Raw genomic sequence first — 21,725 nt, 5'->3', positions numbered from 1 at the left:
AAATATGGTGAGGTGAGTGATGGTGGTGGGACTGCCAGAAAGAAGGCAAAGAGAAAGGGCTAAGAATAGATGGAAAACTATTGTGACCTGCTGAGGGGGAGGGGAGAGGGGGTGGGTGCCTAGGCAATGAAGGGAGGGGAGGCGTTTCAACCAAATTCTGGAAAATATTCCAAATCAAAAATCAAACAAAAGTTTTGCAATCCAAAAGTTGAGTATAATCAATAAAGCAGTTTTGGAGGCACAAGCCAATACTTAAATTATTATTTACTTTTATAACTGTCTTCACAAGTACAAATGTTAATAAATATGTGAAACATTAGCTACATCCTCAGCATTTTCTCTTCCACAGAATGTATAGTTGAATCAGGCAGCTGAAGGCACAACTCTACATCAAAGCTGCCCTTCAAAAAGAAAAAGGATTCTTATACCAACCTAGGAAAGTGTGCGTTTTTGCTGCAATTTGCCAATATTGATATTTCTGGATTTTAACTGGGGAATTGCCCAGCTTTTTTGTTCATTTATTAGGATGTGGTTCTTTAATTTAACCCGAAAGACATGAGGTGAAAGTAACACAAGGAGAATGGCTACTGGAGTCAGACTAACAGGGAACTCCCAGAACTGTGTCCTGGCAATAATCAACATTTGCAGTAGGTGGGACAATTGGAAACAAACCAAAGGTAAAATATAAAGCGAGAAAAGGCCACGTGTCAGGCCGAGCAGTTGCAAAATACAATGAACAATCTGTCCCTATTGTGGATTCAATCCAATCTCAAATCAAAGCTTCTGCATTGTTTTAGCCTGACCCTTCGGGTTAATCAAATAAAGCTTTGAGACGTGGACTCCAAATTACTCATCCTTAATCAGCAGCCTTCTCTGTTGCTCAGCGAAAAATAATGTTCTATACAATGTTCAAACATCTTGATGTGTACTTACCTGTATCGCTTAGTGATTTCAATCTCCAATTAAACCGTCTTGCTCTTTCTTATTTTCAAACCCTTCCTGTCCTCCCTTTACCTCTCCATTCCGATAAGTGCTCCGACCCAAATTCACTGCCACTCCCCCAACCTGGTGAGACCACATCTGGAGTACTGTGAGCAGTTTTAGTACCCTTATCTAAGGAAATATATTATTTAATTGGAGGCAGTTCAGAGGTTAACTAGGATGATCGCCAGTATGGAGGGATTATCTTATGTGGAAAGGTTAAACAGGTTGGGACTCTATTCATTGGAATTTAGAAGAATAAGAGGTGATCTCATTGAAACATATAGAATTCTTAAGGAGCTTGACACGGTGTTTCTCCTCATGGCCGAGTCTACGGAGAGTCTCAGAATAAAGGGGTGCCAATTTAAGACTGAGATGAGGAGGAATTTCTTTTCTCAGAGGGTTGTGTGTCTTTGGAACTTCTTGCCACAGAGAGCTGTGGGGGCAGTGTCATTCTGTATATTTAAGGCTGGGATAGATAGATCTTTGATCATTAAGGGAATCAAGGGTTACAGGGAAAGAGCAGGAAGTGAACATGAGGAATGTCATCGGATCAGCCATGATCCTATTGGATGGCAGAGCAGGCTTGAGAGGTCAAATGGCCTACTCCTGTTGCTAAAAAAAAATCCTTCCCATCTCCTGTATTCTCTCTGTTCCAAGTGTCTTTAGCATGGCCAAGACATCCTTATATCTTTCACCACTGATATCCCAATACCACCTTTACCCTAACTTCATTTAATACCTGCCTTTGGCAAACTATCCATCAAGCTGTCGAATGCCAAAACGTTGCTTCTCTAATTGTCACAATACTTCTGCAACTGTGAATCTTTTCAAATTCTCCTTTACTTCCACAAGTAAGTCTTTTTTGGAAAAGTATTTAATCTTGCCCATTCTGGTAGCTCCCTCGTATTGTCACATCTTTACTCTCTTGCATCCAAAGGATGCAGAGTTGAATGTATCTGATGCACAACTGGTTTAGGCATCTCTGGTCAAACTGGGCCTCACTCATCTCTTCCTAATACTCCCATCAGCCTGCAGAACAGAAATAACTCCCAGCTTATTTATTCCACTAATGATCATCTCCGTAAATCTCTTTTGCTTCCTCCATCCTCACTGACAAGTGTCAAGAACTCATGGATTTCTTTATCACTCAGACTGAGCTATTTATTCAATTGTTTTTGCCTTACCCTCAAAACTAAACTTGGCCCAGGCTTTGATCAAATCCTCAATCTGAACCCGATTGGAAAAAGCTTTGTTAATCTCCTATCTTCCTTTAGCCTTCTCTGAGCTGATCTTGCCAATGCCACCAGCTTATTGCTCCCTTGACCCCATTCCCATTAAAGTCCTGATCAGTCAATTTGCCTTTATGCTAGTTAACATTAATAGTGACTTCCTCTTCTCAGCTACTTTCTGTCCCTCTTACGAAAGTCAACTCCACCCCCTCAAAAATCCCAAAACTTACCTCCTTGCTCCATCTTCAATCTTCCTTCCCACTCCAAAATTCCTGCTGCATAATTTTGCCTTCTACATCCACATCCTGCATTTCGTCAACTTCACGTTCGAGTCTTTATGATTAGCTTTCTGGCCCGTCACAGGACTGAAACAGAGCTATTCAACCACAAGTGGCATCCTCTGTTACTATGAATAGGGTGCATTATCTTTCTTTGATTATTCCAATACTCCTTGATGACCTCCAATCCTCTCTATTCTGTGGTTTGTAGATTACCCAAAACTCTGTTGCTAGTTTGCTATTTCATGGCAAGTCTCAGTTCACCCATCATTCATGTCCTTAGTGACCTACATTAGTTCCTGTCCCCAACATCCCTAACTTAAAATTCCCATTTCCAATATCTTGAAGGCCTTGCTCCTGCCTACTTTTGTAATTCCCTCCAATCCTACAACCCACCCGGCACTCCCTGTGGTCTGACCTGTACCATGTATATCTGCCTCCCTTCACAACACAACTGCCAGCAATGCCTCTCTCTACCTACCCAGGACCCATGTTCCGGAAATTTCCTTCACCTCTTGACACCCTCTATTCTGACTAAGGTTTGGCCATTCCTTTCTGATTTCTCACTTTGCTTTGTGCTCATATGTTTCCGATTATGCTTCCAAGATGTTTTCGACATTAATGTGCCACATAAGTGCAAGCTGCTGTAACAAAGAAAGCTGTGTAACTTAGCTGTGCAACAAAGAAAGCTGTGTAACTTAGCCATGCACGTTGCAAGACTCTGGCACATTTACCTGGGCCACATTTAATGTGGTTGAGACTTTCTCTTGTTTTGCCTCCACTGTTCGGAAACTAAAGGCTCTCTCCAGCACAGCCTGATCTTGGCCAAGTAACTCACAGATCTCCTTCAGCTCTGCAAATATAAACAAATAACTGCAGCATCCGAATCAACGGCGTGAGAAATTCGACAAGCGGAGGGTTAACTTACAAATTTAATTATAAATCTTTACTGAGCCTCTGGCTCAAACATTCCATATTACAAGTATTTTTCCCAATCTTTAATGTTTTCCTCTTTTAGGTCTCTGTATCCGAGCAGATCCCCATCCTCTGTCCCACATCCAGGCTTTGGAACAATTCTTGGCAATATTGCCTAATTTGCTTTTGTGACAATGATCCCACTGCACATCAACCCAGACTGAATCATCCCACTCACAGCTGGAGGGGGAATGTTCTGGAATGCACAGTTCCCACATTAAATGTAGCTTCTGTCAATGTTCCTTTGTGACCACCCAATAAGTCAAAGGTGTGCCTCTGCAGAAAGGACTGTGCCAGATATTATTTTCCATCCACTGAAATGTGGTCCATCATCTTGTGGCTCAATGCCAGACTGGCAAAAACTTGGTCAATAATAATAGGCAGACTAGAATCCTATTAATTAAACTTTCCAACACTACAGATGAAATCCTGTGCCCTGACCCACAGTGGGTTTGGTGGCGGGGGGGGCATTCAATCAGGATGAGGGTGATGGGTGGAACCCTCACTGCCCTCCAGCCTCCACTCCAATTCAATGGGTGGCAGGAAGGTCTATGGACAAACTGGAATCCCCCACCATCTATTGAGGCAATTAAGTGGGCAATTAATGGCCACTGCTGGTATTAACTTAGTAGCGGGTAGGGAGCTTGCTAAGTGGGGAGCACAACAAGCAAACCCTAGCTTGCAGTGTTTGGAGTGGGGTGGGAGTATCTCTCACTTAAAGGCACTCCGTGCATGATTGAGGGGCCTGGCATTGGGAGGGGGGGGTGGGATCCACTGAGAGCCACACCCTTCCATTGCTGCTGAACTCACTCCACACCACTCCTTCATGACCACCATACACCACCCCCGCTCCCCCACCCCCCCTGCTTTCCCCTCACACCATCATTCACCCCTAGCCTGAGGTCCTAGGCCTCGGCTGGGTGTCGTAGTAGCAGGAGCCACCATCTCCCTGGTGGTGCTGTGATTCAATACAACTGCCCAGCAACCCTTGACAGGCATGACCTCTGCCCTCAGGGTCCTCGTTCTTTGGGGGGGGGGGGGGGGGGGGGGGGGCGGTGCCTGCCACTGGCCTGTTAAATGGCTGATTCGTAAATGATGTGGTGGGCCTTCCGAAAAGGGTTGTTGTAGGAATCTCACTGACTCTTCAGCTGGTGGCCGACACCCTTCGCACCTCCCAAAATTCTGCCCTCCGTAACCGCTTAACCCTCAGAAGAAGCTAAGAAGGAGTTTCCCCTTTCACAATGGTATGATACTGGGAGAAGATAAAAATTGACATGAACATTGCATTCCAAAGTCTGATGTGGAGATGCCGGCGTTGGACTGGGGTAAACACAGTAAGCGTTTTAACAACACCAGGTTAAAGTCCAACAGGTATATTTGGTATCAAATAAACCTGTAGGATTTTAACCTGGTGTTGTTAAAATGCTTACTGTATTCCAAAGTCTGGGCAGGGGTTGGCACCACTGCTCCTACCATTTTTGTCTTGGATGCGGCTCTCATCTAAGCCATTAACTCGAGACTCTGGCTTGAATTCAATATTTCCCAGCTTCAGCACTGCAGCCACCACCTCCAGGACTAACTCTACTTCATCGTCCATGAAACCAACAATCTGCATGGCGTTCTGCAGGAGGGGAGAAAGAGCAGAGAGCGGGAGAATTATTAGAAGTGCAGACTCAAAGACATGCGTCAGAAGGAGGGCTATAAATGGCCTGTCTCAGCCCGATAATGATAATTGGAAAGTGTTTTCTCACACCTGTAATTAAGATAGGAGATGGTTCATTGCATCCAGACATGTTGGACTTTGCCCCGATGTTTGCAATTCCCTGCAATTTACTGTGCTAAAACAGATGTAAAATTTAGATAGTCTCCTGGGACTAACGCAATCTTTGTATTTAGCTTCCAGATGTTAAATTCCCAATGCATTTAAAATTGTCCTAAAAAGCTTGGTGAGAATAAATTTGCTGTGCACCTGGTAACAATGTCTCCTGCTGCTGGTTGGACAAGCTTACATCAATACATTTTTGGACATCAAAAGGTCATGTGCAGCCAAACCGAGAAAGAAAGAAGGGATGCAGATCTCAGGCATCACTTCCTAATCCATATCCTATTACTGTACGTAGGAAGCATTATTCATCCCATCTTGCAGCATTTTGTTACTTTAAAAAAAGCATCATTAAATAGAACTGCTGTGTTACCTATTGACAGATAAAAGAACATTGTATCATTTAACTACCTATCATTCCATTACCCTATCATTATAAACACTTCTGTGTCAGGTATACAAACTTGCATAGTGTTGAAAACATGCTGTCGAAGCCATTCGCCGTTTACTCACCAGGACAGATTTGCAAGATTACCAACAATAAAGGGAACAACTTATACTGCATGAGAAGAGTGTGCCATTTGGTTGGCAAGTGGACTCTGATTGGTACAGGCATTGCCTCGGAGAATGAGCAGGAAGCAGTTAACTGTCAGGCATTTGTTCAAATAAGGCAGATCGACTGATTGGTGAAGGCATTTCCATGGGGAATGAATCAAGTATTGGCTGTCTATCAAGATTTTGTTTAGTTGGGAAGGCGCAATGCATAGACATGCTCCTTCTGTCTGCAAAGGTGTGAGAATAGATATGGCTTCTACCACATGTAACTGAGTCACACTGTGTCGGACTGATAATCTCAAATTGGTTTTCAGTGTAATTAGCACACTCCAGATTGTTTAGAGAGTTGGGCCCAATCGCAGAATCACATCTATAGATTGACACAAACGTGGTCTTGCTGTCCTCCCCTGCAGCCCCATCAGTCAGCCTGGGACACAGGACCCTCCAGCTTCCACCCTTTTTCTCATTAATGCAGCAGAAACCAGAAATTTCTATTATTGCTGAGAAAAACATCAGAGAGTGCCACAGAAAGTCATCCATCATTCCTGAAATTAGCTTCCCAATAAAAATACATTTGGAATGATTTTAAGGAGAGATCAAGTAAGAAGCCAGGAACAAGGAGAATATGGAAATACCCACTCAACTCAGAGATCGAGGAGCACAGTGAAAGTTCAGACCATAAAGCTCTAACTCCTAAAGGTGCTGTAAACAAGCCAAAATTAAATTAGATAAATCTCAAGTGTATTTTAGAAAGCAGTAGAACTTTGCATGAAGTTCATATTTTTGGAGTTTATTTCTGGTTAGACAAAGGTTAGGTCCCTTATTTATTGACATCAACTCACATGACTGACCAAGTGTATGCAACAGAAAACCCAAATCAAAATATTCACTGGAAACTCATACTCGTATTTAGTAAGGGATTTTTTGTTTAAGCAAGTGGGGTAATGGGAGAGGGGTTGCATTTTTATAACTTGCTACATTTTGTGTATTGCTAAATTAGCAGGAGTATGAAGAAACAGCAAGGGGTGGGACTAATTAGATAGACCTTCAAAGAACAAGCACAGGCACAATGGTCTCCTTTGGTGTTGTATGATTCTATGCACTTTCTGAATTAGGAGTTAAATTGTAGAAATATATTTTAAAACTATCTATTCAAATCCAGTTTGATAATGTATTACATGGAGAGTTGATAAATTTGATCGGGACTAAGATTTTGGAGCCTCCCACAGTATGGGAGGAATTCTCCCTTCTGGGACTAAGTCCCATGGAGTAGGCGGGGTCCAGGAGTGTTTCCCACGGTGGAGAGTGAGAGGAAATTACACCATATCTTCATCCCCGGCATAATTAATTATGCATCCGGGGGGAGTTTTGTGCTATTTTCTGTAACAGGGCAGGCTTGAAGGTGTGCGTCCCACAATCATGTCTTGGTACCATATTTAAAAGGTGTCCAACATCACTGAGGAAAGAAGATGGACCTCCTGAAAAAGGAGGTGGAACTCCAGGAGCAGCCCGGGGCTGGAGGATAAATTTCCTTGTTGACGCTAAAGCTGGAAGATCCACCTGGTAGATGCTCCCCCCAACCCAGTCCTGTAGTGTTCCAGTGTCCAGGATCACTGGCAGAGATCGGCCCCGCACTGCCGGCCTCCCAATCACTGGCCAGCCCCGTGACCCTGCAATGCTGCCTCTCCGACCCCCCCTCTGCACAGACTTATCACCAGATGCATACCCTATGTCTTCCTCAGGCAAGTTCCAACTTTTACACATCATGTTGGCCCAGACGTGTTCTGGACCGGTGTGCTTTCCGGTGGCATAGTGGTTAGCACTGCTGCCTCACAGCGCCAGCGACCCGGGTTCGATTCCCAGCTTGGGTCACTGTCTGTGTGGAGTTTGCAAATTCTCCCCGTGTCTGCGTGGGTTTCCAGGTGTTCCGGTTTCCTCCCACAGTCTGAAAGACGTGCTGGTTAGGTGCATTGACCCGAACAGGTGCCGGAATGTGGCGACATGGGGAATTTCACAGTAACTTCATTGCAGTGTCAATGTAAGCCTCACTTACGACTAATAAATAAACTTTAACTTTCTCGCTGGTGGGGGAATTCCACTCTGTGAGTCTAGGGTATGCACGCAGTGGGCATGAGCCTTGCAAAACATGGAGTTCCCATGCTTGCTTTCCATTCTGTGCTGATCTTAGCTGTGGCAATAGTGACAATTGTTCTTAGATCATCTGGTTTTCCTTCTAACATTTTCATACTCAGGACAGGGGTATCACTGGCAAAGCTGGTATTTATTGCCCATCATCTATTTGCAGTTAGGAAGGTGGTGGTGGGTCTTCATCTTGAACAGCTGCAGTCCAGTTAGTGAGTGGGAAACTGGCTGTTATCGCTGCTCTGATCACCATCAACTGATTGACGTGTATTTGTGAGGAGATCAACAAGGAGTTGATGCCTTCAGGCAAGAAAAAGTAGAGAAGATTTTGTGGAGAAGTTACAGAGACATGGGAGGCGATTCTCCCAAAAATACAATAGTGTCGAATTTGAGTAAAAACTGGAGTAAATCCCGCTGACTTTATCAACGGGAGTTTCAAAATGAATCTCCCACACTGTGCACTGCAGAGTGCACTAGCGTAAATCAGTCCAAAAATCAGTGGGCAGGGCTGGAGAGGCCGGCAGCATAGCGCTGAGCGGGCACTGCTCATGCACCGAACTATCAGAGCGGAGATGGTGCATGTGCAGTGGCCCCGCTGCTGATCAGCACGGCAACCTCATAGCGCTGCCCCTCCAACCCCCACACGGACCGAGCGCTGGCCCGGGCAGCCTCAAACTCCCCGCCACTCCCTCCCCACCCTGCTCCCAGCCCACCTCAATGTTCTCCATACCCCCTGCAGCTCTGGTATCCTGACCCCCCCCCACCCCCCAACCCCAATGGCAGCCCCAATTGAGGACCTCCCTCCGTCATGCAGCCCAATTGCAGATTGGCATTGAGATGCCACCCCAGAGGGCCCCGCACCCATGGCACTGCCTGATGCCCGGTGGGCAGTGCTAAGGTGCCACCTGGGCATTGGCACTGCCAATGGGCCTAAGCTGGCATTGCCAAGGTGGCAATGCCCAGGGTGCACCCATCCCCCGGCCCTCAGGGGGGCCTCGATGGCCCCCCCCCCCTTCACTTCAGCAGGGTTGGGTTGCCAGCTTCCTGCAAGTGGGGAGCAATACTAAATCCCACTGGATTGAGCCCTCCTGGCGGGGGGGGGGGCGGGGGATGCTAATGGGCCTGCTAATGATATTTAAATTGTATTCAAATCAGAAGTTAAATAATGTATGCAGCTCCACGCCGATTTCCGGCACAATGCTGGAAATCCGGCTGCCGGAGACACAGCGGGGAGCCCGTGAAATGGCCTTTACTAGAGTCTCCCAGCCTGCTGCGCTACAAAAGAATCACCCCCATGATTGCTGCTGCTATCCAGTTTTTAAAATCTGTTGTTTTGAGCTTGAACAATGCATTTTGAAGAGATGCAGTGATGATCAGTATCTATACAGACTGTGCCATTTGAGGACGGTGGACGGGATTGTAACTATATCTTCCCCACAGTAACTTCCTGATCACTTCAGCATAAGTGTTTATTTTACAAGTAGAAGTGGGACATCTCTCAATTTATTTTTGGAGTGGATATTCCTTTGAAATCTTATAGTTTGCCCACAGATGGTCAATACTGGCAATTGAACAGAACTCAGTACACGATAACCTTAGTTAAAATGGTGAAATGATTGTTACTTTTGCTGTACTGGTTCTGTCGGATGGGTGGCATGGTGGCACAGTGGTTAGCATTGCTGCCTCACATGTCCTGTGTTCGATTCCCAGCTTGGGTCATTGTCTATGTGGAGTCTGCAGGTTCTCCCCGTGAATGCGTGGGTTTCCTCCGGGTGCTCTGGTTTTTTTCCCCCACAGTCCAAAGATGTGTGGGTTAGGTGGATTGGCCATGCTTAAATTGCCCCTTAGTGTCAGGGGGACAAGCGGGGTAAATACATGGGGTTATGGGTGTAGGGTCTGGGTGGGATTGCAATCGGTGCAGACTCGATGAGCTGAATGGCCTCCTTTTGCATTGTAGGGATTCTATGATTCTATTCTATGACCTTACTTAATGTACTTTATTTTAGAGCTGTAAGTGCACACAACCATTGTTCAAAAGTTTAAGCAGCTTATTTTCATTTTAGCATTTCAAGTTGCATTGTCAGTTGCAGTTAGTACAAACGGTGGGGGGAGGGGGGGCATTCTCCAAAATAAAATATTCTGTAGCTTCGCAGTTCCAGTGACTTAGAAGCTAAATTTATCAAACTCAAAGCAAGCATAGAGTGAAAATGCTCCCGTGTATGGCTACCTGAGACCTGCATTTTTGGCATCACAACATGTTTTCCTTGAACAACCACTTTGGACATGTAAAGCTGTCTAAGCACCTTCATCAGTAACAGCAGAGCGAGTATAAACCAGTTTGCCTACACGACCAGCTGCTAGCTGAAGCAATTCAGCACATTCAAAGTAGATGCAAGTTCACTGTAAACCCTCAGCCTAAAGACCAACTGGGTTAATTAGTTTTGTTTTCACTGCCATATTCAGGAGATGATTTGAACGCCTGGTTATATGGCAGCTGTGGAAACATATTCCAGCAAGAAACAACAGGGGGCATTTAAACTCGAGGTGCACAAGACCAGGTCAAGTAGGCCCACCTTTGCCCGTTGCTGATGGCTTGAGACCAAAATGATTGAGGCCCTGCCAATGCCACAAAGTTCTTCCCTTCCACTGCCAGAACCTCAGCGATGCTGCATCATCTGGGTCGACTCGTCCCCTTTAATGAGAAAGATTGTGCTGGGCTAGAGAGAGGAACGAGGTTTCTCCTTCTCCCAGTTCGACAAACTGTCCAGCAGCACCAACAGCTGTATGTCTGTCTGTCTCCACCCCATTCTCCACCGATACCCTGAGACATGAGGAACAGACATCAGACCCATTGCTCAGCTACTGACAGTGCTCTGACCATACACACCGACTGAAGGTTTTGTTTCATGTTCTATGAACTCAAGAAAATGCGTTCAGAAGAGGGAGAAAGGCACACACACACACGCAGGCATTCAATTCAGAGAGACACAGGGATCAGAGGGAGAGAAAACAAGAGGGAAGGCTGTATCTTCCATTTAATTGCTTCAATTTTCAAAAAGGCACTGCATTTTGAAGCACAATAACTATCCCACCTGCAATTCACTAATAATGAGTGAGAGAGAGAGAGAGAAAGAGAGGAAGAGAGGGGACCAGAAATTTTGGTGCAGTGAACAGAGTGCTGGATCCATTCTCTCAGCCTCGTGCCTCAATCATGTGGTCTAAAGCTGTCCAGATATTGGGCTTCAGGCCTTACTATGAAGTTGATTTGAGATTTGAGCCCACAAAGACTAGGCCACTACTAGCACTACAACAATTCCCAGGTAATTGGGTTTAATAAATTAACAAGTTAAATTTTTAAACCATTTCAAGCTTCCGAGGGAATCAGATAGAAAGTGACAACAGGAAACAGGGGGAGAAATTGTTTAGGTGAGGGATCCCAGAATCTTCCTATGCATTTTTGGAGCAAGCAAGGAGGAGTGATGGAGCAAGTACTGAATGAGGGTTAATAGTGACGTGTGTGATAGTGGAGCAACAGGAAGGGAAGAATGGAGGGCAAGTAGTCCATTGAAAAAGAGGTAGGGGCAACATTAGGAGTGTGGAAGGTGGCAAGATAGGAAAAGGCTAGTGGAAAGATGAAGGCATGGGGTTACAATAGGAATAGGAGGAGCACAAGTAGTTAAGAACGTGACGGAAAGGGAGTCACCAAGGGCCACATTCTCCCTATAACCTTCATTCTCCTATGCTGCCGAGAGCGGTTAGAAGCATAGCATCACGACAGTGCAGATGGAAGCCATTCGGCCCATCGAGCCTGCACCAACTACAATCTCACCCAGGCCCCGTAACCCCACGTATTTACCCTGCTAATTCCCCCTGACGCTAAGGGGCAATTTGCCATGGTCAATCAACCTAACTCGCGCATCTTTGGAGTGTTAGTTAATGATTCCTTTCCTGGCTACATAACGCTGGACCATGTTCCAACTCTCATCTGAAAGGAGAGAAAATAAAAAGACAAAGAAGCAAGAGGAAACAGAGAAGGAAAAAGTTATTGGGAAAGACATGAGGAGAGAGGGAGAAAGAGAAACAGTAACTTGATGTCAACCGAGACAGGTAAAAAAAAAAGTGGCCATATTCACCAACATATTGGCTGGAATTTTCCAGCAGGACCTTCCGGCCCCACCAGTGGCATTCCCTCACCACGGGTTTCTCAGTGGTGAGGAGTGCATTCAGCGGGAAACCCATTGACAACAGCAGAACCAGAAGATCCCACCACTGGCCAATGGCAGGCCACCTCCGTCACCATGAATCATGCGTGGAAAATCCCACCCATTGTGCGCAATGTTACAAGAGACCATTTCATTTAAATATAGATAACTAGAAGAAATAAAAGAAGAATTCCAGGACTTTGTTCTCACAGTTTATCTGAATCCTTCAGTGGGATTATTGCCTAGAGAGATGCATCATTCCAGTGAATGCATGTTATAATGGTTATAACATTTCAATTTATTCCCCACAATCCCAAGCATCTTACCTTGACAGTTCTGAAATTGGCAGCATCATCGACCCCATTCACTTTAGCCGAATCCAGACCCAAGTAGTTGTATTGATTGAATTCCCGTTCAAGCTTCAATCGTTCTGGAGGAGAAAAGTTAATATAATACAGGATAGTAAAATTCCGATCTTTCAAAGCATTTACATTATCGCAGTGTTCCTTTATTTGTCATTTGGATGTTGCCTGTCCACGCCAGCTGAAATTTTGGGTTGCTTTGGATATTCATTTGGGTTTAGGATCACCAATCTCTTCTTGAAGGAGATCTGGTATCCCTTATGATTAAGGAGTTTACCTTTACTTTCAAATATTCACGAATACAGCAGAATAATTGGCAGCTGTAATGATTATAAAAAGTTATTCTTTCACAAAATGTGAGTATTGCTAGTCAGGCCAGCACTTGTAACCCGAGTCTGATTGTCCTTGAAAAGGTGGTGCTGAACTGCCTTCTTGACACCGCTGCTTTCCATGTAGTGTAGTCACCCCAAGAGTGCTGTTAGGAGTTGCAGGATTTTGACCCAGCAACAGTGAAGGAACGGTGATATATTTCCAAGTCAGGATAGTGGGCAGCTTGGAGGGAACAAATGGTCGTGTCCCCATGCATCTGTTGCCCTTGTCCTTCTAGATAACAGAGATAGCAGATCTAAAGATCCTTGGGTTGTTGCTGAAGTGCATCTTGTAGATGTACACGCTGCTGTCACTGTGCGTCAGTGGTGGAGGGAATGAATGTTTAAGTTAGTGGATGGAGTGCCAGTCAAGTGGGCTGCTCTGTCCTGGTTGGTGTTGAACTTCTTGGGTGCTGTTGGAGCTGCATTCATCCAGGCAGTACTTCGGAAAATCAGCTGATCTGTTCATGCAGTCAGGTCATTATTGTGAACCCATAGCAAAGCCTGATGTTTCTCATCAGTGTCACACAGGCATCAGGTGATCAAGACAAGAAAGAAAAAAATAATGAATTGTCTTAAAGTTATAGACAATTCGTTCATCCTCGCTGTCAATGGTTAAAACTCCTGCTGACAAATGCAGGTATGGTTGAGAAAGAATTTATGAGCTAATGGAGGAGATTGGAGAGAATTGTGAAATTTGTAAAAAGTTTCAGTGGACATTGCCGCATCCTTTCCATTGGCATGAAATTTCAACAAGGCTGTTACCATTGACCCAAAGATATGGGATAAAGCGAGAAATACTTTCATTCTATATTTTGTTGACATGGCTACAAGATTTAGTAGCTCTACAATAATACATAGCAAAGACAAAAGAATTATCATAAACAGAACAGTCTGGATAGGAAGACAAAAGTTTCTGACTGACAATTTGCTAATGAATTTAAACAAATGTACGGAAGTCTGAGTATCAGGATCATGAATACCACAACAGACAATCCCTTTAGCAATAGTATTTGAGAAAGGAATAAGTGTCTAGTCACATCTTCAAAAAACTCAATCAGACTCGTAAGGCATGATCTGCCTCGGACAAAGCCGTGCTGGCTACTTCTGATCATACTATTCCTTTCCAAATGTTCATAAATCCTGCCTCTCAGGATCTTCTCCATCAACAGAGGGAACCATAGTTCACGAAAGAGGTGGAATGTCTTGTGAAAAGGAAGAGGGAAGCTTATGTAGGGATGAGGAAACAAGGTTCAGATGGCTCGATTGAGGGTTACAAGTTAGCAAGGAATGAGCTGAAAAAGGGGCTTAGGAGAGCAAGGAGGGGACACGAGAAGTCCTTGGCGGGTCGGATCAAGGAAAACCCCAAGGCTTTTTACTCTTATGTGAGGAATAAAAAAATGACCAGGGTGAGGTTAGGGCCGGTCAAGGACAGTAGTGGGAACTTGTGTATGGAGTCAGTAGAGATAGGCGAGGTGATGAATGAATACTTTTCTTCAGTGTTCAGTGTTCACCAAGGAGAGGGGCCACGTTTTTGAGGAAGAGAAGGTGTTACAGGCTAATAGGCTGGAGGAAATAGATGTTCGGAGGGAGGATGTCCTGGCAGTTTTGAATAAACTGAAGGTCGATAAGTCCCCTGAGCCTGATGAAATGTATCCTAGGATTCTTTGGGAGGCAAGGGATGAGATTGCAGAGCCTTTGGCTTTGATCTTTGGGTCCTCGCTGTCCACGGGGATAGTGCCAGAGGACTGGAGAATGGCAAATGTTGTTCCTCTGTTTAAGAAAGGGAATAGAAATGACCCTGGTAATTATAGACCGGTTAGTCTTACTTCGGTGGTTGGTAAATTGATGGAAAAGGTCCTTAGAGATGGGATTTACGACCATTTAGAAAGATGCGGATTAATCCGGGATAGTCAGCACGGATTCGTGAAGGGCAAGTCGTGCCTCACAAATTTGATGGAATTTTTTGAGGAGGTAACTAAGTGTGTTGATGAAGGTAGGGCAGTTGATGTCATATACATGGATTTTAGTAAGGCGTTTGATAAGGTCCCCCATGGTCGGCTTATGATGAAAGTGAGGAGGTGTGGGATAGAGGGAAAGTTGGCCGATTGGATAGGTAACTGGCTGTCTGATCGAAGTAAGAAGTCTCACAACACCAGGTTAAAGTCCAACAGGTTTATTTGGTAGCAAATACCATAAGCTTTCGGAGCGCTGCCCCTTCGTCAGATCTGACGATGGCGGCACGGTAGCACAGTGGTTAGCACTACTGCTTCACAGCTCCAGGGTCCCGGGTTCGATTCCCAGCTCGGGTCACTGTCTGTGTGGAGTTTGCACATTCTCCTCGTGTCTGCGTGGGTTTCCTCCGGGTGCTCCGGTTTCCTCCCACAGTCCAAAGATGTGCGGGTTAGGTTGATTGGCCAGGTTAAAAATTGCCCTTTAGAGTCCTGAGATGCGTAGGTTAGAGGGATTAGCAGGTAAATATGTGGGGGTAGGGCCTGGGTGGGATTGTGGTCGATGCAGACTTGATAGGCCAAATGGCCTCCTTCTGCACTGTAGGGTTTCTATGATTCTATGACTTTAACCTGGTGTTGTGAGACTTCTTACTGTGCTTACCCCAGTCCAACGCCGGCATCTCCACATCATGTCTGATCGAAGACAGAGGGTGGTGGTGGATGGAAAATTTTCGGATTGGAGGCAGGTTGCTAGCGGAGTGCCGCAGGGATCAGTGCTTGGTCCTCTGCTCTTTGTGATTTTTATTAAAGACTTAGAGGAGGGGGCTGAAGGGTGGATCAGTAAATTTGCTGATGACACCAAGATTGGTGGAGTAGTGGATGAGGTGGAGGGCTGTTGTAGGCTGCAAAGAGACATAGATAGGATGCAAAGCTGGGCTGAAAAATGGCAAATGGAGTTTAACCCTGATAAATGTGAGGTGATTCATTTTGGTAGGACTAATTTAAATGTGGATTACAGGGTCAAAGGTAGGGTTCTGAAGACTGGAGGAACAGAGAGATCTTGGGGTTCATATCCACAGATCTCTAAAGGTTGCCACTCAAGTGGATAGAACTGTGAAGAAGGCCTATAGTGTGTTAGCTTTTATTAACAGGGGGTTGGAGTTTAAGAGCCGTGGGGTTATGCTGCAACTGTACAGGACCTTGGTGAGACCACATTTGGAATATTGTGTGCAGTTCTGGTCACCTCACTATCAGAAGGATGTGGAAGCGCTGGAAAGAGTGCAGAGGAGATTTACCAGGATGCTGCCTGGTTTGGAGGGTAGGTCTTATGAGGAAAGGTTGAGGGAGCGAGGGCTGTTCTCTCTGGAGCGGAGGAGGCTGAGGGGAGACTTAATAGAGGTTTATAAAATGATGAAGGGGATAGATAGAGTGAACGTTCAAAGACTATTTCCTCGGATGGATGGAGCTATTACAAGGGGGCATAACTATAGGGTTCGTGGTGGGAGATACAGGAAGGATATCAGAGGTAGGTTCTTTACGCAGAGAGTGGTTGGGGTGTGGAATGGACTGCCTGCAGTGATAGTGGAGTCAGACACTTTAGGAACATTTAAGCGGTTATTGGATAGGCACATGGAGCACACCAGGATGATAGGGAGTGGGATAGCTTGATCTTGGTTTCAGATAAAGCTCGGCACAACATCGTGGGCCAAAGGGCATGTTCTGTGCTGTTATGTTCTATGTTCTAACTTACCTACCACTGAGGTTAGACTCACCGGTCTATAATTTCCTGGGCTATCTCTTCTCCCTTTCTTGAATATCGGAACCACAGCCGCCATCCTCCAATCCTCCGGAACCTCTCCCGTCTCCATTGACGACGCAAAGATCATCGCCAGAGAATCAGCAATCTCTTCCCTCGCCTCCCACAGTAACCTGGGGTACATCCCATCCGGCCCTGGCGATTTATCTAACTTGATGCTTTTCAACAGCTCCAACACATCCTCTTTCCTAATGCCCACATGCTCAATCTTCTCAGTCCACTGCAAGTCGGCGCTGCAACTACCAAGATCCTTTTCCACTGTGAATACTGAAGCAAAGTATTCATTGAGTACCTCTGCTATTTCAACCAGTTCAATACAGACTTTCCCACCGTCACATTTGATAAGTCCTACTCCTTCACATCTTATCCTCTTGCTCTTCACATACTTGTAGAATGCCTTGGGGTTTTCCTTTATCCTGTCTGCCAAGGCCTTCTCATGTCCCCTCCTGGCTCTTCTAATTTCCCTCTTTAGTACCTTCTTACTAGTCGTATACTCTTCTAGATTTCTAACATTACCTAGCTCCCTGAACCTTTTGTAGGCTTTTCTTTTCTTCCTGACTAAATCCGTTACAGCTTTCATGCACCACGGTTCCTGTAACCTACCATAACTCCCCTGTCGCACCGGAACATTGCCGTGCAGAGCTCCAGACAAATTTTCCTTGAAAATTTGCCACATTTCTTCCGTACATTTCCCTGAGAAAACCTCCTTCCAATTTATGCCTCTAATTTCCTGCCTAATAGCATCATAGTTGCCCTTACTCCAGATAAACACTTTCCTAGCTTGACTGATCCTATCTCTCTCCAATGCTAGTGTAAAGGAGATAGAGTTATGGTCACTATCCCCAAAATGCTCTCCACTGATAGATCTGACACCTGCCCAGGTTCATTCCCTAATATCAAATCAAGCACAGCCTCTCCTCTTGTAGGCTTATCCACATACTGTGTCAGGAAGCTCTCCTGAACACACCTAACAAACGCCTCTCCATCTAAATCCCTTACCCTGGGGATATTCCAATCGATATTTGGGAAATTAAAATCTCCCATCACGACCACTCTGTTATTATCACATCTCTCCAGAATCTGCTTCCCAATCTGCTCCTCCACATCTCTGCTACTATTGGGCGGCCTATAGAAAACACCCAGTAAAGTTACCAACCCCTTCCTGTTCCTAACATCCACCCACAGAGATTCTGTAGACAATCCTTCCTTTTTTTACAGCTGTCCCTGATCAACAGTGCCACTCCCCCACCTCTTTTGCCTCCTTCCCTGTCCCTCCTGAAACATCTGAAACCCGGCACTTGAAGTACCCAGTCCTGACCCTGAGATAACCAAGTCTCTGTAATGGCCACCACATCACACTTCCAAGCAGCAATCCACGCTCTAAGCTCATCCATTTTGTTCACTATACTCCTTGTGTTAAAATAAACACACCTCAACCCTTCAGTCTGAGAGCTCCCCTTCCCCTTCACCTGCCTATCCTCCCTTTCACGCTGCCGACCAGAGAGTTGGACAGTTGAAGAGAATTTTATGTTTATTCTGAGGTGCCAGATAAAAACCAACCAGCATTACGAGATAAATGGATTTGTTCCTAAAAAGTCATTGCTGGCTGATGGAACTTATAAGGTTAAAGTGAAGCTGGTAGTTGGGGGTTTTGCAGAACAACTGTATGATGCAAGTGTTAAGAGTGGACTCTCCCACAACAGGAAAGTAATCGAATTTTTGGCTACATATTCATGGCAATGTAGATCAATTTAAATAAATGATGCATTTCTGCAGAACAACCTTTTAGAGAGAAGTGTTTCTGAAACCACCTAGCAGATACATAAGGAAAGCAATGGAAATGCCTGTATGTGCCCTGAGCAATGCTTCCAGGGTATGGTCATTTTAGGTGACACCTGTTTTTCTGAAAATAGGCTGTGTTCAACTAATAACGCAGTGCACAATGGTTTATTGATACCATAAAGAAAAACTCTCAGGCATCTTCATGATGCATGCTGATGGTTTCTTATGGGGTGACACTGTAGAATTTGAGACAAGTAGCTAATAAGATTAGAGTAGGAATTAAAATTGGGAATCGGGCTTATGGGACTTTTAAATATATTGTTTATATATTACACAAAGGAAGTCAGGAATAACTTTTAAATCAACAACTATTTACAGCGTGTTACACCCATCCTGGTTAATCATTGTAGATCATCTTAGAGAGACGTTATATCTCAGGAAGAGACAGAACAATTATGAAGCTTAATTGGTTGGTTGACACACTAAGACTAGAGCAGATGCAAGCCTGAAGTTGAGAATATTTTAAGGACAAACAGATCATTAAGTTCTTATCCTTAAGCGGCCTGAAGAATATGAAGCTAATCATTTTTAGGTGTGTCTTATGCAGTTGATTACAGAATATTTTGAATGGGTGATAATTGGAAATGTTGCATTTAGCTTGAGAAGCTAAGAAAATAAAAAGGGTTGTTAAAAGTACTATGGCTGCTGAAACACTGGCTCGTGTGGAAGTTGTGGAAATGGGATCCTATCTGTCAAAATATTCTAAATGAGATTCTTTACATACTGAAAATAGTTTACTGCCATACTGAAAATAGTTTACTTGTTGAATATTATGGAGATGATTATTCATTATGGAATAACGTACATTCTAATGAAAACTGTGGATGAAGAAAAGGTTTTACACGAAAGTAAAATACTGCAGAGGCTGGAGATCTGAAACAAAATCAAAAATGCTGAAAAAACTCAGCAGGTCCAGCAGCATCTGGAGAGAGAGAAACAATGTTTATGTTTCGACTCCATTGCTAGGACTTATCGCACCAGCAAAAATGTAAAACACAATGTCTAGATCTGCTCATGTTGGATAAAGGGATTATCCAATTCTCAAGTGCTGCACACCTTTATTAGTTACCACCAAGGGACCTGGGCTCCATTTACTGGTAAGTAGTAAGCTCGCTGACTGCGGGAGGGCAGTTGGTGATTACCCTGAGCGAGATGACAAACAGAGGAGGGAGGGGGAATAATCCCACAGAACGCTTCTGGGAGAGGCAGCAGGCCAGAGTTTTTTGTGGGCCAAAGAGGAGCATTCTTGATCTCCTAGCTCTGCTAAAAAAAAAATTGCATTGTTTTCCAAGTGGCTTTCAACAATCCCTTTAAGGAGCTGACCAGCCACTTATTGCCTGGTGTAAATGGTAGATGATAGTAGTCTGTCCACTTATTCCTGATAATTATAGTTGAGGTCCCAAGTACCTCAATTTACATATAGAACATAGAACATAGAACATAGAACATTACAGCGCAGAACAGGCCCTTCGGCCCACGATGTTGCACCGACCAGTTAAAAAAAAAAACTGTGACCCTCCAACCTAAACCAATTTCTTTTCGTCCATGAACCTATCTACGGATCTCTTAAACGCCCCCAAACTAGGCGCATTTACAACTGATGCTGGCAGGGCATTCCAATCCCTCACCACCCTCTGGGTAAAGAACCTACCCCTGACATCGGTTCTATAACTACCCCCCCTCAATTTAAAGCCATGCCCCCTCGTGCTGGATTTCTCCATCAGAGGAAAAAGGCTATCACTATCCACCCTATCTAAACCTCTAATCATCTTATATGTTTCAATAAGATCCCCTCTTAGCCGCCGCCTTTCCAGCGAAAACAATCCCAAATCCCTCAGCCTCTCCTCATAGGATCTCCCCTCCTTACCAGGCAACATCCTGGTAAACCTCCTCTGCACCCTCTCCAAAGCCTCCACATCCTTCCTGTAATGTGGGGACCAGAACTGCACACAGTACTCCAAGTGCGGCCGCACCAGAGTTGTGTACAGTTGCAACATAACGCTACGACTCCTAAATTCAATCCCCCTACCAATAAACGCCAAGACACCATATGCCTTCTTAACAACCTTATCTACTTGATTCCCAACTTTCAGGGATCTATGCACACATACACCTAGATCCCTCTGCTCCTCCACACTATTCAAAGTCCTCCCGTTAGCCCTATACTCAACACATCTGTTATTCCTACCAAAGTGAATTACCTCACACTTCTCCGCATTAAACTCCATCCGCCACCTCTCGGCCCAACTTTGCAACCTGTCTAAGTCTTCCTGCAAACTACGACACCCTTCCTCACTGTCTACCACACCACCGACTTTGGTGTCATCAGCAAATTTGCTAATCCACCCAACTATACCCTCATCCAGATCATTAATAAATATTACAAACAGCAGTGGCCCCAAAACAGATCCCTGAGGTACACCACTTGTAACCGCACTCCATGATGAATATTTACTATCAACCACCACCCTCTGTTTCCTATCCGCTAGCCAATTCCTGATCCAATTTCCTAGATCACCCCCAATCCCATACATCTGCATTTTCTGCAGAAGCCTACCATGGTGAACCTTATCAAACGCCTTACTAAAATCCATATATACCACGTCCACTGCCTTGCCCCCATCCACCTCCTTGGTCACTTTCTCAAAAAACTCAATAAGGTTAGTAAGGCACGACCTACCTGCCACAAAACCATGCTGACTATCACCTATCAATTCATTACTCTCCAAATAACTATAAATCCTATCCCTTATAATTTTTTCCAACATCTTGCCGACAACAGAAGTGAGACTCACCGGTCTATAATTCCCGGGGAAGTCTCTGTTCCCCTTCTTAAACAATGGGACAACATTCGCTAACCTCCAATCTTCTGGTACTATACCAGAGGCCAACGACGACCTGAAGATCAGAGCCAGAGGCTCTGCAATCACTTCTCTTGCCTCCCAGAGAATCCTTGGATAAATCCCATCCGGACCAGGGGATTTATCTATTTTCAGACCCTCCAGAATATCCTGCACATCCTCCTTATCAACTGTAATACTGTCTATTCTACTCCCCTGCAACCCAGTGTCCTCCTCAGCTATATTCATGTCCCCTTGCGTGAACACCGAAGAGAAATATTGGTTCAATGCTTCACCAATCTCCTCTGGTTCCACACATAACTTCCCTCTGCCATCTATAACTGGCCCTAAACTTGCC

The 21,725-nt window shown here is 44.8% G+C and overlaps 1 protein-coding gene across 3 annotated transcripts in view; it reads right to left on the bottom strand.

Annotated features, from left to right (window-relative positions):
• myo1b (myosin IB) overlaps positions 1 to 21,725 on the bottom strand; it is a 294,758-nt gene that overhangs the window by 82,457 nt on the left and 190,576 nt on the right. For all 3 annotated transcript variants that reach the window (XM_078228616.1, XM_078228617.1, XM_078228615.1), the window contains exons 9-11: positions 12,514 to 12,617; positions 4,940 to 5,087; positions 3,226 to 3,344 (exon numbers count right to left, since the gene is read on the bottom strand). In XM_078228616.1, the coding sequence (XP_078084742.1) occupies positions 3,226 to 3,344; positions 4,940 to 5,087; positions 12,514 to 12,617 (371 nt within the window). The remainder of the gene's footprint in view (positions 1 to 3,225; positions 3,345 to 4,939; positions 5,088 to 12,513; positions 12,618 to 21,725) is intronic.

Source organism: Mustelus asterias, chromosome 14, assembly GCF_964213995.1.
Source record: "Mustelus asterias chromosome 14, sMusAst1.hap1.1, whole genome shotgun sequence".
NCBI lineage: Eukaryota > Metazoa > Chordata > Chondrichthyes > Carcharhiniformes > Triakidae > Mustelus > Mustelus asterias.
Note: the sequence above shows the minus strand (reverse complement) of the source record. Positions and strands in the feature narration are given on the sequence as shown.